This window comes from Mesoplodon mirus, assembly GCF_964341445.2.
Source record: "Mesoplodon mirus genome assembly, chromosome: 11".
Taxonomy (NCBI): Eukaryota; Metazoa; Chordata; class Mammalia; order Artiodactyla; family Ziphiidae; genus Mesoplodon; species Mesoplodon mirus.
The window spans coordinates 35,866,982-35,880,343 of record NC_138987.1 but is presented as its reverse complement, the minus strand read 5'-3'; the positions used below and the strand labels follow the sequence as shown (position 1 = coordinate 35,880,343).

General features: G+C 48.2%; 1 protein-coding gene across 15 annotated transcripts in view; it reads left to right on the top strand.

Moving 5' to 3' along the window:
* PLA2G6 (phospholipase A2 group VI) overlaps positions 1 to 13,362 on the top strand; it is a 53,280-nt gene that overhangs the window by 15,831 nt on the left and 24,087 nt on the right. For 13 of the 15 annotated variants that reach the window (XM_082636362.1, XM_082636364.1, XM_082636356.1 and 10 more), the window contains 5 exons: positions 4,710 to 4,925; positions 5,943 to 6,126; positions 7,700 to 7,887; positions 10,246 to 10,342; positions 11,511 to 11,693. In XM_082636362.1, the coding sequence (XP_082492488.1) occupies positions 4,710 to 4,925; positions 5,943 to 6,126; positions 7,700 to 7,887; positions 10,246 to 10,342; positions 11,511 to 11,693 (868 nt within the window). The remainder of the gene's footprint in view (positions 1 to 4,709; positions 4,926 to 5,942; positions 6,127 to 7,699; positions 7,888 to 10,245; positions 10,343 to 11,510; positions 11,694 to 13,362) is intronic. The other 2 variants (XM_082636358.1, XM_082636359.1) reach the window with 1 other exon arrangement.

The window sequence follows — 13,362 nt, the reverse complement described above, 5'->3', positions numbered from 1 at the left end:
TTCTTCCACCTATTTTCTTTTCTTTATTCCTTTCTTTCTTGTCTTCTTTTTATTTTTTGGTTTTTGTTTTGTTTTGTTTTAGCTTTATTGAGATGCAATTTACAAAAAATAAAATTTACCAATTTTAAGTGTATCATTCAATGGATTTTGATAAAGGTACACACTCATGTAACCATCACCACAATCCAGATGCACAACTTTTTTGTTATCCCTTAAATTTCCTCCATGCTCCTTTGTAGTAATGCCTCTGCACCCACCACAGCCCTTAGAAAACACTGATCTACTTTTTTAAAAAAATAAATTTATTTATTTTATTTATTTTTATTTTTGGCTCTGTTGTGTCTTCATTGCTGCGTGCAGGCCTTCCCTAGTTGTGGCGAGTGGGTGCTACTCTTAGTTGCGGTGTGTGGGTTTCTCATTGTGGTGGCTTCTCTTCTTGTGGAGTACAGGCTCTAGGCACGTGGGCCTCAGTAGTTGTGGCTCATGGGCTCCACAGCACAGGCTCAGTAGTCGTGGCGCACGGGCTTAATTGCTTCACGACATGTGGGATCTTCCCAGACCAGTGCTTGAACCCGTGTCCCCTGCATTGGCAGGTGGATTCCCAACCACTTTGCCACCAAGGAAGCCCCAATACTGACCTACTTTCTATCCCTATAGTTTTATCTTTTAATCATACAGCATGTAGTCTTATGAATCAGAGTTTTTTCCCTTGGCATAATGCTTTTGCAATTCATGAATTGAATGTTTTCTTATTATTCCATTTTTCCATCTCTATTAGCTTGGAAATTTATACTCTATTATTATCTTTTAATGATAGCTTTTGAGAGGTAGTTCTCCTTGGGTCTCTTGTGTTTCTGTACATCTTACAAGCAGAGACTCTGACTACTTTTGTTCCATACTGTCTTTACAAGGATGTTTGTATTGTGAACAGCCTTGGAAGATAGAGGTAGGGTCTTTCTCTCGAGCAAAGGGTAGGTTTGCTTACTCTTCTATATAATAAAGATAATATTTTCCTCCAGAGCAAAGCTTAGACAGATTTTCTCACTGATGATTATAACAGATTCAAGTTCCCTACACTCAGGGTTTCTGTCTTCTAATGCAACATGAGCAGGTGTCACCTGACCCTCTTCATGTCACCCTCTGGGAAATGGATCCCAGGGAATAGGCACAAATGCTGATACTCTGGCACAAATGCTATTGCTGTGAGTAATAAATTGCCCTTTGTCTTTCATCCAGGAACCTTGTGTCTTCTGCCAGCATCCATGAAACTGTGTCAGGCTAACTTGTTAGTTTGCAAGTAGGGTAAAATCTGAAACCCTTCACAGTTCTTTTATTTATTTATTTATTTATTTATTTATTTATTTAACATCTTTATTGGAGTATAATTGCTTTACAATGGTGAATAACAAAGTGAATCAGTTATACATATACATATGTTCCCATATGGGAGCTATGTTCCCATATCTATAACATAGTTATACATATACATATGTTCCCATATCTCTTCCCTCTTGCATCTCCCTCCTTCCCACCCTCCCTATCCCACCCCTCTAGGTGGTCACAAAGCACTGAGCTGATCTCCCTGTGCTACGTGGCTGCTTCCCACTAGCTATCTATTTTACGTTTGGTAGTGTATATATGTCCATGCCACTCTCTCACTTTGTCACAGCTTACCCTTCCCCCTCCCCATATCCTCGAGTCCATTCTCTAGTAGGTCTGTGTCTTTATTCCCGTTTTGCCCCTAGGTTCTTCACGACCATTTTTTTTTTCTTAGATTCCATATGTATGTGTTAGCTTACGGTATTTGTTTTTCTCTTTCTGACTTACTTCACTCTGTATGACAGACTCTAGGTCCATCCACCTTACTACAAATAACTCAATTTCGTTTCTTTTTATGACTGAGTAATATTCCATTGTATATATGTGCCACATCTTCTTTATCCATTCATCTGTTGATGGACACTTAGGTTGCTTCCATGTCCTGGCTATTGTAAATAGAGCTGCAATGAACATTTTGGTACATGACTCTTTTTGAATTATGGTTTTCTCAGGGTATATGCCCAGTAGTGGGATTGCTGGGTCGTATGGTACCCTTCACAGTTCTTGATAGAACCCTAGAGATTGTAACACACATCCTTGGCCTTACTGAAGTATAATTGGTACTTTGGCCTCTTCCAGAACAATACAAGGGTCTTAGAACCCTTTAACTCCATTTATCCCACTCCAGACTTCTATGCCATGTATTGTTTTTTATTAATATTTTAATTTTAAACCCAACAAGACATTATACTGTCAATATTTATTTAGATTCACTCACATATTTACCATTTTCATGGTGCTTAATTTTTTTCCTGCATCTTTGAGCATCCATCTAGGATCAAATTTCTTCTACCAGAAGAAAATCCTTTTGTATTTCCTTTTATTTGGGTCTGCTAATGTCACAGTCAGTCAGTCTGTCTCTGGTGCATTTGTTTGTTTGACTAATGAAATATTTTAATTTCAACGTCATACTTGAAGTTTTTTTTTTTTTTTTTTTCTGGGTGTATATTTCTCAGTGACATTTATTTTCTTTTAGCCCTTTAAGGATGTCATCTCATTATCTCTGGCTTCCATTGTTGAGCTTCATTGTTGAGTCTGATGGTTGCCCTCTGAAAACTTTTTTCTCTTTGCTATTTTTTTTTTTTTTTTTTTTTTTTTTTTTTTGCAGTATGCAGGCCTCTCACTGTTGTGGCCTCTCCCGTTGCGGAGCACAGGCTCCGGATGCACAGGCTCAGCGGCCGTGGCTCACGGGCCTAGCCAATCTGCGGCATGTGGGATCTTCCCGGACTGGGGCACAAACCCTTGTCCCCTGCATCGGCAGGCGGACTCTCAACCACTGCGCCACCAGGGAAGCCCTCTCTTGCTATTTTTAATGTTTTCTCTTTGCATTTTGTTTTCAGTGGTTGTTACATGGTACATGTGGTGTTAGTTATTGCTACGTTACAATATGTTGACCAATATGTGTCATTCTCAGTTATTGCTATGCAACAAACTCTCCCAAAATTTAGTGGCTTAAAACAATATCAATTATTTAGCCCACAAATCTGCAATTTGAGCAGAGCTTAGTGGGAAAGGCTCAGTTTGATTCTACATAGTATTAGCTGGGGTGGCTTGACTGCACGATCCACTTCTAAGATGACTCACAACTGGCAAGTTGATGCTGGCTGTTGGTTGGGAGTTCATCCAGGGTTAAGGGTCCAGGGCCAGGAGTCATCTCCATGGTGCTTCAGCTTCCCTGTGGTATGATGGCCGGGTCCCAAGAAAAAAGTGATAGAGGCTTCCAGTCTCTTAAATCCTTGCTCTAGAAACTAGGACGGCATCACTTCTGCCATATTCTTTTGGTAAAGCAGTTACAAAGCCAGGTTAAAGGGTAAAGATACATAAATTCCCACTTCTCAGTGGCTCAATGGGAGGAAAGTAAGTGTGGATTTGGTGGAGCATTTATAGAATACATTTATAGAATATTTATATTTATAGAATATTTTAAGTTAATGGAATAATGTTTTTCATCAATTTTGGAAAGTTCATAGTCATTAACTCTTCAAATATGGCTTCTGTACAATTCTTTTTCTATTCTGTTTTTGTATCTCCACTTATATGTATGTTACATCTTTTCATTATGTATTCTATGTTTTTTATCTAGTTTCCTGTATTTTCCAAGCTTTTGTCTCTCCATGCTTTATTCTACTTTTTTCTTACCTGTCTTCCTTTTCACTAATTTTCTATTCAGCGTTGTCCAATCTGCCATTATACCTAAACACTGAGCTCTTAATTTTGGCAGTTGTATCTTTAAATTCTGCAATATCCACTTGGTTCTTTTTTTTTAATAGTTTAAAGTGTTTTGCCAAAATTGTAAATCTTCTATTTTATCCTAATATTGTCATAGTTATTTTAAAGTCTGTGTCAGGTAACTTCAGTATTTGTAGACCCCCAGTTATAGATCTGTTTCTCTTGTATATTGTCTCTGTTGGTTTTCTTTCATATTTTCTTTTTTTTTTAATATTTATTTATTTATTTTTGGCTGCACTGGGTCTTAGTTGCGGCATGTGTGATCTTCTGTTGCGGCTCACGGGCTCTTCGTTGTGGTGTGCAGGCTTCTCTGTAGTTGTGGCACGCTGGCTCCTCTCTAGTTGTGGTGTGCAGTCTCCAGAGTGCGGGGTCTCAGTAGTTCCAGCACACAAGCTGTCTAGTTGTGGCGTGCAGGCTCAGTAGTTGCAGTACGTGGGCTTAGTTGCCCTGCGGCATGTGGGATCTTAGTTCCTTGACCAGTGATAGAACCTGTGTCCCCTGCATTGGAAGGTGGATTCTTAACCACTGGACCACCAAGGAAGTCCCATCTTTCATGTTTTCTTATCTCTTCATGTGCCTGGGGAGTTTTGCTTTCATGCTGGACCATGGATTTGCAACAATGCTTGTGGAAATATACGTGATGATATTTTTTAAAAAAGAAAGAAAGGAAAGGAAATCTTTTCAAATAAAAAGAAAGCCCCAACTCCATTTAGGTGTGTGTGATGGGGGAAGGAAGTCCAGCTGGAGCAGGTCAGTCCACAGCAGGAAGCAGGCAAGCACCTGTTTGCAGGGACCCAAGTCTTCAGATTCCATCAAGGGCGCGGCCCAAGGGTCCCTCCCGGCTCACTTCTGTGTCTTCCTCCTCTGCCCTGGCTCCTCAGGCTCTTCCAGCTGGAGACAGAGGCTGATGCCCTGGTGAACTTCCAGCAGTTTTCTTCCCAGTTGCCGCCCTTCTACGAGAGCTCCAACCTCATCCTGCATGTTGAGGTCCTGCAGCAGCTGACCGACCTCATCCGCAACCACCCCAGCTGGTCGGTGGCCCACCTGGCGGTGGAGTTGGGAATCCGAGAGTGCTTCCATCACAGCGGCATCATCAGGTGGGCGGGGGGCTTGGCCAGGTGGGACAGGAGGGCAGGACCCTGGGGATACTGGGTGTGGATGGGGAGTCTCAGTCCAGCCTCAATTCCCCTACATAAACTCAAAGGTTGCCCAGAACGTTTGACTTCAAAAGGGGCAGCATTGCCTCTGGGTTAGAGCAGGGGAATGCTGACTAAAGCCAGAAGGCACAAGGTAACATTTCTGGAGTGCCTGCCAGGTGCCAGGCCCCCGGTAGCTGTTTTATACCCACCATGAACTTGAATCCTCTCAACATGCCCATGAAGTAGTGTCATCCCAGTGAGACGTTATGTGACTTGTGCAAGGTCACTCAGCTGCAGAGGGCTGAAGAGGCTTCAGATCCTTGGTGTCTCTTTCCAAAGGTCTGGTTGCCCTTCTGGAAGCTGGAACACTTAGTCTCGTATGTCTATTTGGCCAACATGCCCCTGGGGAGGGCCCCGTGCCAGCCAGAGGACTCGAGCTCACCATCCTGCCCTGAGGTAGCCACACCTCCAGTTCTCTGCTTCAGACAGCTTGCTTCAGCTGCCGGGCCCAAAGCTCAAAAATCTTCACTGCCTTTTACAGTTTACCGGCATGATCTTGGACATCATGGTGTTTGATCTCACAATAGTTCTATCAATTTCCTAGGGCAGGCGTGGCAGGTATTATTTTTATTTTTTTGTAGATAAGGATATTGAACCCTAGAAAAGTGAATTGCCCGAGGTTGGTGAGATTTCTGCCTTCTGTGATTCTTTCTATGCCACCCCACTGCCCACTTCAGGCTGGTGTGGCCCTAGGGCACATCCCTCATGCAGGTGTGCAAACTGAACTAAAAACTGATACAGATCACATCAGTTACAGGTAAATTGTGACTCAGCCCTGAGTTTGAACCAGCCAGCTTGAGCAGGGCACGAATGCTCTTGGGCTCCTCCCCCACCTCCCCTGCATCTGCACTTGGCTTTCTCAGTGTCCCGCCCACCTCGTGCCATACCCCTCACCTCCCCGGCCCTCCCCTGCAGCTGCGCCAACAACAGGGAGAATGAGGAGGGTTGCACTCCCCTGCACCTGGCCTGCCGCAAGGGCGACTGGGAGATCCTGGTGGAGCTGGTGCAGTACTGCCACGCCCAGATGGACGTCACCAACAACAACGGAGAGACCGCCTTCCATTACGCTGTCCAGAGTGACAATTCCCAAGTGCTGCAGGTGAGCAGGGGTGGAGACAGGGCGACTGATTCTGGCCACACCTTACCACGGCGGCTGCAGCTGTCTTTGGGCCTCTGGGCTCAGGTGTCCCTCCGGGCCTCTCACTGTCCCCACTTTGATCCTTGAGGCCTGAGCCCCTTCCTGGAGGGTGTAGCCCCACCTGGCACTTGCCTCCCCATGCTTGTCAAGGAGACACATCCTCGGCCACTTTCCTCCTACAACCCTGGGAAAGTCCTCCAACCCAGCAAACTGAGCTCAAGGTCTAGTCCCGTCAGTCAGTTTAATTCAGCTTCTCCTGAGCACTCACGGTAGGCTGGGCCCCTGGGCCGGGTGAATCTCAGCCCCCGCCTGGAGGCGCCCATGGTCCAGCAGGACCTGAGCTTAACTTTTTACAGTAACTCAAAACAAACAAAACTCCATCTGGCTCCTGTAGGCATTTGCACCATAAGGCACTCCTTCCATTAAATTTTTGATTAGCTGGGCAGAAAAATAAAAAAAATTGTAGGCAAGTAGATCAAATGATGAAGAGGCTACCTTATACATCAAATAGAAAAGACAAAATACTGGGCAGTATTTTATTGCCTAGAATTAGAAGATTCTTCTAAAGGTTATATCCTTCTCTGTGCCTTGGCATCAGAATGGGACCACATTATTCCAGAAAATATGGATTCCTGTCTTAGGATTAGTGCTCTCAGGGAAGGGAATTCTGTACCCACTGTTGAACTCTGCCCTTACTGAGACCCCACTGTGTGCTCAGCACAGCACCACGTAGAACCTGCCTCGATTCAGAGGGCGGGCACACACTCTTATCAATAGCTGTCCTTTACCGCTGGTCCCATGCCTGACCCTGTACTCAGTGTTATATGTGTTCTAGTTAATTCTCAAGACACCCTCTGTGTGTGGGGGCCATCATCTTCTTCTCTTCGCCAAAGAGACTGGGGTTCAGCGAAGGTATGTGCCTGGGGAGGGGTGCCACAGAGCTGTGAGCAGTGGGGCTGGCCCTTGAATCGGGCCTGGATGCCAGCACCTCGGCCAGCACCTGCTGTGTCCCTGGCCTGTCCACAGACCCAGCCGGTCACAGGGGTACACAGGGGTCATAATTAACCTCAGGGAAACAGCTTTCAACCACAGTCGAGGAGATAAAATCCTCATGGCTGTTTTATTAATACTGGTGTTTTGTTTAATGAAAAAATAATACCTACACGTAGCTGAAAAATTCAGGCAGGACAGAAGGATATGCAATGGAAAGCAAGTCTCATTCCCACTCAGACCCCCAGTGCCCATCCTAGATACAACCTCTTTTACATTTCCTGATTGAGAAATTTTTCATACATGCCACAGTCCTGCCAGACCAGCGCCCCAGGCAATACTGGCACAGTCAGCTTCTTTCTCTCCCCAAAGCCTCCTTTCTTGGTGGCTTCTCTTGAAGTTCTTGTCAGTGTTCTCATGGAGTCCAGCTTCCCTACCCCTGAGGCCCCAGAGAGGGACGGCCACAGCGGTGGATGTTAGCAGAGGGACAGGCCAGGGGCCTCGCTGTGTTTGCCTCCTGCCCACCCCGAGGTCTTGCTGTCAGTTCCTAGGGAAGAACGCATCGGCTGGCCTGAACCAGGTGAATAACCAAGGGCTGACCCCACTGCACCTGGCCTGCCAGCTGGGGAAGCAGGAGATGGTCCGTGTGCTGCTGCTGTGCAACGCTCGCTGCAACATCATGGGGCCCAACGGCTACCCCATCCACATGGCCATGAAGTTCTCCCAGAAGGGGTAAGACCCTGCCCTGCCCCACGTGATCCGAGGGGCCTCCAGTCTGCGCTGCCAGTCACCCTGCCCAGGCGAGCAGTGGCCTCCACAGGCTCATTAGGTGCATGTCAGATCCTGGTGCCAAGGGCTGCCCGGGTACAAAGAAAGTATTTGATAAATGTGTGGGAGTGTGAATCTCGGTCCATGAACTCTGCTGTGCAGAGAATAGAACTTTGAAAGTTGCTCAGTCATGCACCTTAATTTCTGACCGTGAGCCTCCCTCTACCAAACTGGAGCAAAACGATCTTAAGCTTCCCTGGGGTTCCCCCTTTCCCGCTCCCCCAGGTGATGCCCCACTGCTAGAATCTCACGCAACCCTAAGGCTTGGAAGGGTCCATGTGCCCTGGATCCTCTTCCGTCCTATCCCACCACATCTGATCTGAACAGCCCCTTCGTGGCTGCTGTGCTGGTGCAGCTTCTGTGCCCAACTCGAAACCTAGGAATGATTAGCAAGGTGGCCCAGGGCCCCATCCGCCTGATGCGTCCCTCCTTCCTGGGGGGTGGCACTGCTGGGACTCAGGTGCCAGGCCCATGTCTTGGGGAGATCTAGACCACTCATTTCTTCCTTTCTCCCCAGCCCTGGGAAACCTGGTCTCAGGATAATTCTTCTCCATGTGCAGAGAGAGAGAGAGAGAGAGAGAGAGAGAGAGAGAGAGAGAGTGTGTGTGTGTGTGTGTGTGTGTGTGTGTGTGTGTGAGACAAAAGAGATGACTATCCCAAAATTCTACCCAGCAGATACAGTAACTAGAATGAATGAATGAGTGAATGAGTCAGGTGGTCCCTCAGTCCCGGGCACTGTGCCTTGCAGAAGTGGTTGAGAGAAAGCCCAGGACAGAGGATACAGAAGTCGCCCAGTACTTTCCAGAGCCATGTGATAGACGGGCAGCAAGAAAAAAGCTCAGAGGGGCTGCCCTCGGGTGGGGGGCAGGCACACTCACCCTCCCTCAGGGTCTTCCTTCCTCTGGGGTCTGCACCCACCTTTTGGCCCCTGGAGGGCATTGATGTCCCCTTGAAGGTCTGGTCCAAGCCTGGACAAACCCTCCTTTCCTTGATTCTTCCTCGTACAGCCAAGATGAACTAGAACTTTCGGGAAGACTTGACCAAATAGTTGGAGACAATCCCAGCGCTCCCACTCCCAGTCACCCCGTTACTGAGTTGCAGCTTGCAACCTGAATGGACACACGTGATGAGTGATGCTCTCCCATACCCAAGGGCTGGCACGGTGGCCCCGTTCCAGCTCGGCTCCAGCCACCCTACTGGCTTCAGTCACCTTCTTGGTCCAGGTTACTTCCAAGGTCCCGATGTGGCCCAGGTTGCTCCCTCATCAGACACCTGCAACCACATCCCAGGCCTCCCGTGTGGATTGTTGCAAATGAGACAACACGAGTCGTCTCATACCTTGGGTGTGCCCTGCACACGGCCACGCTCCTCTCAGGGCTCCAAGGGGGCACACCTCTCTGTCACCACGTGGCAGCCCGTGCATTCATACTCCAAGAATCACAAGTGTCAGGGTTGCTGGGACTGGTTCCATCCCAGCCCCAATCTGGGGGCCCCTCTGCTGTTGGTATTGGCTCAGCTGAGCTTCACAGAGAGCTGGGTTGGGCCCAGGACCCCACTTTGACTTGGCATAATGTCTTCAAGGTTCGTTTGTGTCGTAGCCTGTATCAAAACGTCCTTCCCTTTTAAGGCAGAATTACTCCATTGTATGTACCACATTCTGCTTATCCATTCATATATCCATGGAGACTTAGGTTGTTTCCATCTTCTGGCTATTGTGGGTAATGCTGCAGTAAACACTGGCATACAAATATCTTCTTGAGCCCCTGCTTTCAGTTCTTGTGGTTATCAATCTAGGAGTGGAAAGCAGCTGCACTTGTAACCACCCCGCCTACTGCCTCCTACAGGACGCAGTCACCACTTGCAACACCAGCTGTTTGGGAGGCAGGGGAGGATAGAGGGCGGCCGTGTGCCAGTCACAGGCACCCATGTTGCAGACAGGCCCAGCCACTTTCCAGAGGTCACCAGTGGGAAGCTGGGGCTTAACCTCAAGCCTGTCTGACTCTGCAGCCAGCACCAGTGAGAGTGATCACTGCTGACTGAAGTCATCAAGGAAGGCTTCCTGGAGGAGGGGGCTTGAGATGTGCCTTGAGGGGCTCAGGATACCGTTGCCGTATCACCATATGCATGCTGGTCGGTTTTGTTGCAACTGTATTTGCAGGAGCTCTCCCTCACCAGTAGATGAAGCCTTGAGTCGTGGCCTCTTCCAGTGTCAGGCTGCCCCCACTGGCCTTCCTCACTCCCACGTGGCTTCTGTCTCCCCAGGTGTGCTGAAATGATTGTCAGCATGGACAGCAGCCAGATCCACAGCAAAGACCCTCGCTATGGAGCCAGCCCCCTCCACTGGGCCAAGAACGCAGAGGTAAGCAGGTCTGAGGGTGAGCCGGGGCAGCGGGAGGGTCCCAGAGCCCTTTGTTCCTTAGCTACCTATAGGAAGGAGGTTCCTGAGAGGTCTCTGAGGGTGGCACTTGAGGGCCCAGGAGATAAGCCCAAGGAGGGATGACGTCCTGGCATTGCAGGTGAGTGTCCCCTCTGCGGTTTCCTCGTGTATGATTGGGGATCTGTGGCCTACCTGTGGAGGTATCGTGAAGTCAGCAAAGCAGTGCGTGAGAAAATTCTTCATAAATTGTCAAGCGCCTCGCAAATAGAAGGTGATAGATGTTGATGATGCTGATGGTGATGATGATGGTGGCTCTAACTTCGTCTATAGAGAGCCTGGCCGGCATCTCCTCTGAGGCCTCTCCCTGAGCTAAGCTCTGACCCCCTGGGAGGATAGAGGTCTCTGATCACTTATCTCCAGGAAGCACAGCTATCAGTGCACTGGATGCCCTCAAAGATGATAGGATACTCGTAAATGTGACAGGCCAGGAGGGAAGAGACTGACAACCACTGTGGATACCTTCACACCAGGAGCTGAACACCAAGTCAGGCCCTCCTGTATGTTTTCATGTTCCTTGTCAGTACACTCTTTGAGGTGGGAACTTGCATTCCCATTTTCACAGCAGAGAAAACTGAGGTGCACAGGGGTGCAGTGACCCTTCCAAGTTCAGACAATGGGGATGAAGTGGGGCTGAGCTTTGGGCTCAGGTCTGTCAGGGTCCAAAGTCCAGGCTCTCCGGGGCTGTTGGGTGAGCAGGGGTGTGTGTTGCCAAGGCCTAGATGGGGTCATATCTTTTCAGGGTCCTGGGCAGGGTGGCAGGGAGTGGGGCATTTCTGGGGCAGGGCCCAGAGGAACCTTTGCAGGGAGGGATGGGGTCCTGTGAGCTCCAGGAAAGGACCCTGAAGCCCTTTGAAAAAGTCACCACAGCTTCAGCTTTTTGTCCCCTAGTTCCTGGGGTGCGGCCAGTGTGGGAGGCAAGATCTGGGGCCACCCCCAGAACTGGGGCCTGCCACCTTGGCTCCTCCCATTGCTGGAGCTTTCCAGAGGCCGAGACTTGAAGGAAGTGGCCCTGCCCAGGTGCCACCAGCTGCCACAGGCCACAGCTGCTCTGAGCACCCTGCTGACTCGGGCCGGGACCCTGTCTCCGCAGATGGCCCGCCTGCTGCTGAAACGGGGCTGCGATGTGAACAGCACCAGCTCCGTGGGGAACACAGCCCTGCACGTGGCCGTCATGCGCAACCGCTTCGACTGTGTCATGGTGCTGCTGACCCACGGGGCCAACGCCGAAGCCCGGGGCGAGCACGGAAACACGCCGCTGCACTTGGCCATGTCGGTGAGCCCCGGGCTTACTGCCTACTCGGCAGGGGTGCAGGCGACCAGCAGGGCTGGGGCATGCCCCGCTCTGCGCCGAGAATAAGAGCCCCTTCCTCTGCGCTCCAGGACCTCTCATTCCCATGCCCCCATGTGACATCTGGATGCTGTGAGAGGGGAAAATAGAGCTCTGGCTACTGACCGTGGCCTTGGGCAACTCACATCACCCCTGCCAGCCTTGACTTCCTTATCTGGAGAATGGAGGTGTTGGTACCCACCTGACAGAGTGGTTGAGTGGATTCAGTGATAGACACCCGGTAACTCTGTGAGGGATGTCTAAGCAATACATGTAAGACCCGGCATGGAGTAAGCATCCCCGAGACGTTCGTTCTCCTTCCCTGCATCATCAGGGAAAACTATTCATCTGCATGTTGCCCTTATCTCCCTGGTAGACGCCAAGCTCCTGGAAGGCCAGGCCTGCTTACACATCTTGGTGGCCTGTGGTAGATGCTGGTCACCTTTGCTGGTTTATTAGCACAGTTCCTGCCCTTAAAGCCCCTACAGTCTGGTTAGACAACTACAGCATGAACATACTAAATGCAGGGGAGGGAGTGTTATTTGTTACAGACGTGTGTGTATGTGTGTGTATGTATAACTGTAGCAAACCATATGTACCCATAATTCTGTTCGACATGTCCCAGAGTGATAGAATAGGAGATTCCCCTGGAACTCTAAAAGAAGGAGATTTAGGACAAAGTCAGAGACATCCTGTTTTATACCAAAGGTCATAATTGTAGAGGGGATGTTGCCCAAGAGACTGAAACTATAAATAAAACTGTGGACATTTTTAGCGCTGAATGGGCCCTTTGAATTACGTAGTTGAGCAGTTCTTAAACTTTTTGGTCTGTTTGATCCTTCTATGCTTTTCAAAAGTATTGAGAATCTCAAAGACTGTTTATTTGAATGTTATCTATCCATATTTACCATATTAGAAATTAGAAGTGAGGGATTTTCAAGATACTTATTAATTCATTTAAAAATAACAATAATTTACCAAGCCCATGCTAACATAAGTAACATTTTTATGGAAGGTCGACTTTATTTTCCAAAACAAAAAATAATTGAAAAGAGTTGGCATCGTTTTACATTTTTGTGAATCTTTTTAATGCCTGGCTTCAGAGAAGGCATGGATTTTCCTATCTTCTGCTACATTTATTCAGTATGTTGTTGCATATGTTAAAAATATGAAGAAACTCTGGCCTCACATAGATATGTACATGGTTGGAAAAGATATGTAGTTGTACCTTTGCAGATAATTGTGGATATTCTTTCTTTTTTTCTTTTTTCTTTTTCGTTTTTTTTTTTTTTTGGCCACTCTCCATGGCTCTCGCGATCTTAATTCCCCAACCAGGGATTGAATCTTAGTTCCCCAACCAGGGATTGAACCTGGGCCTCGGCAGTGAAAGCGTGGAGTCCTAACCACCGGACCACCAGGGAATTCCCCCTGGATATTCTTTCATGTTGCACCAAAACTTGACAAGTGGTAGTTTCTGACAAGTTGGTTGCAGTAGACACTCTGAAATCATCTCCTCGGACTTTTCACTCTCTGTTACAGTGAAAACCATTGGCATCTTTTGCACTTTGCCTGGATCTTTTACCCCTGCACGACTTCGTGTCATCCTTGGAAAATA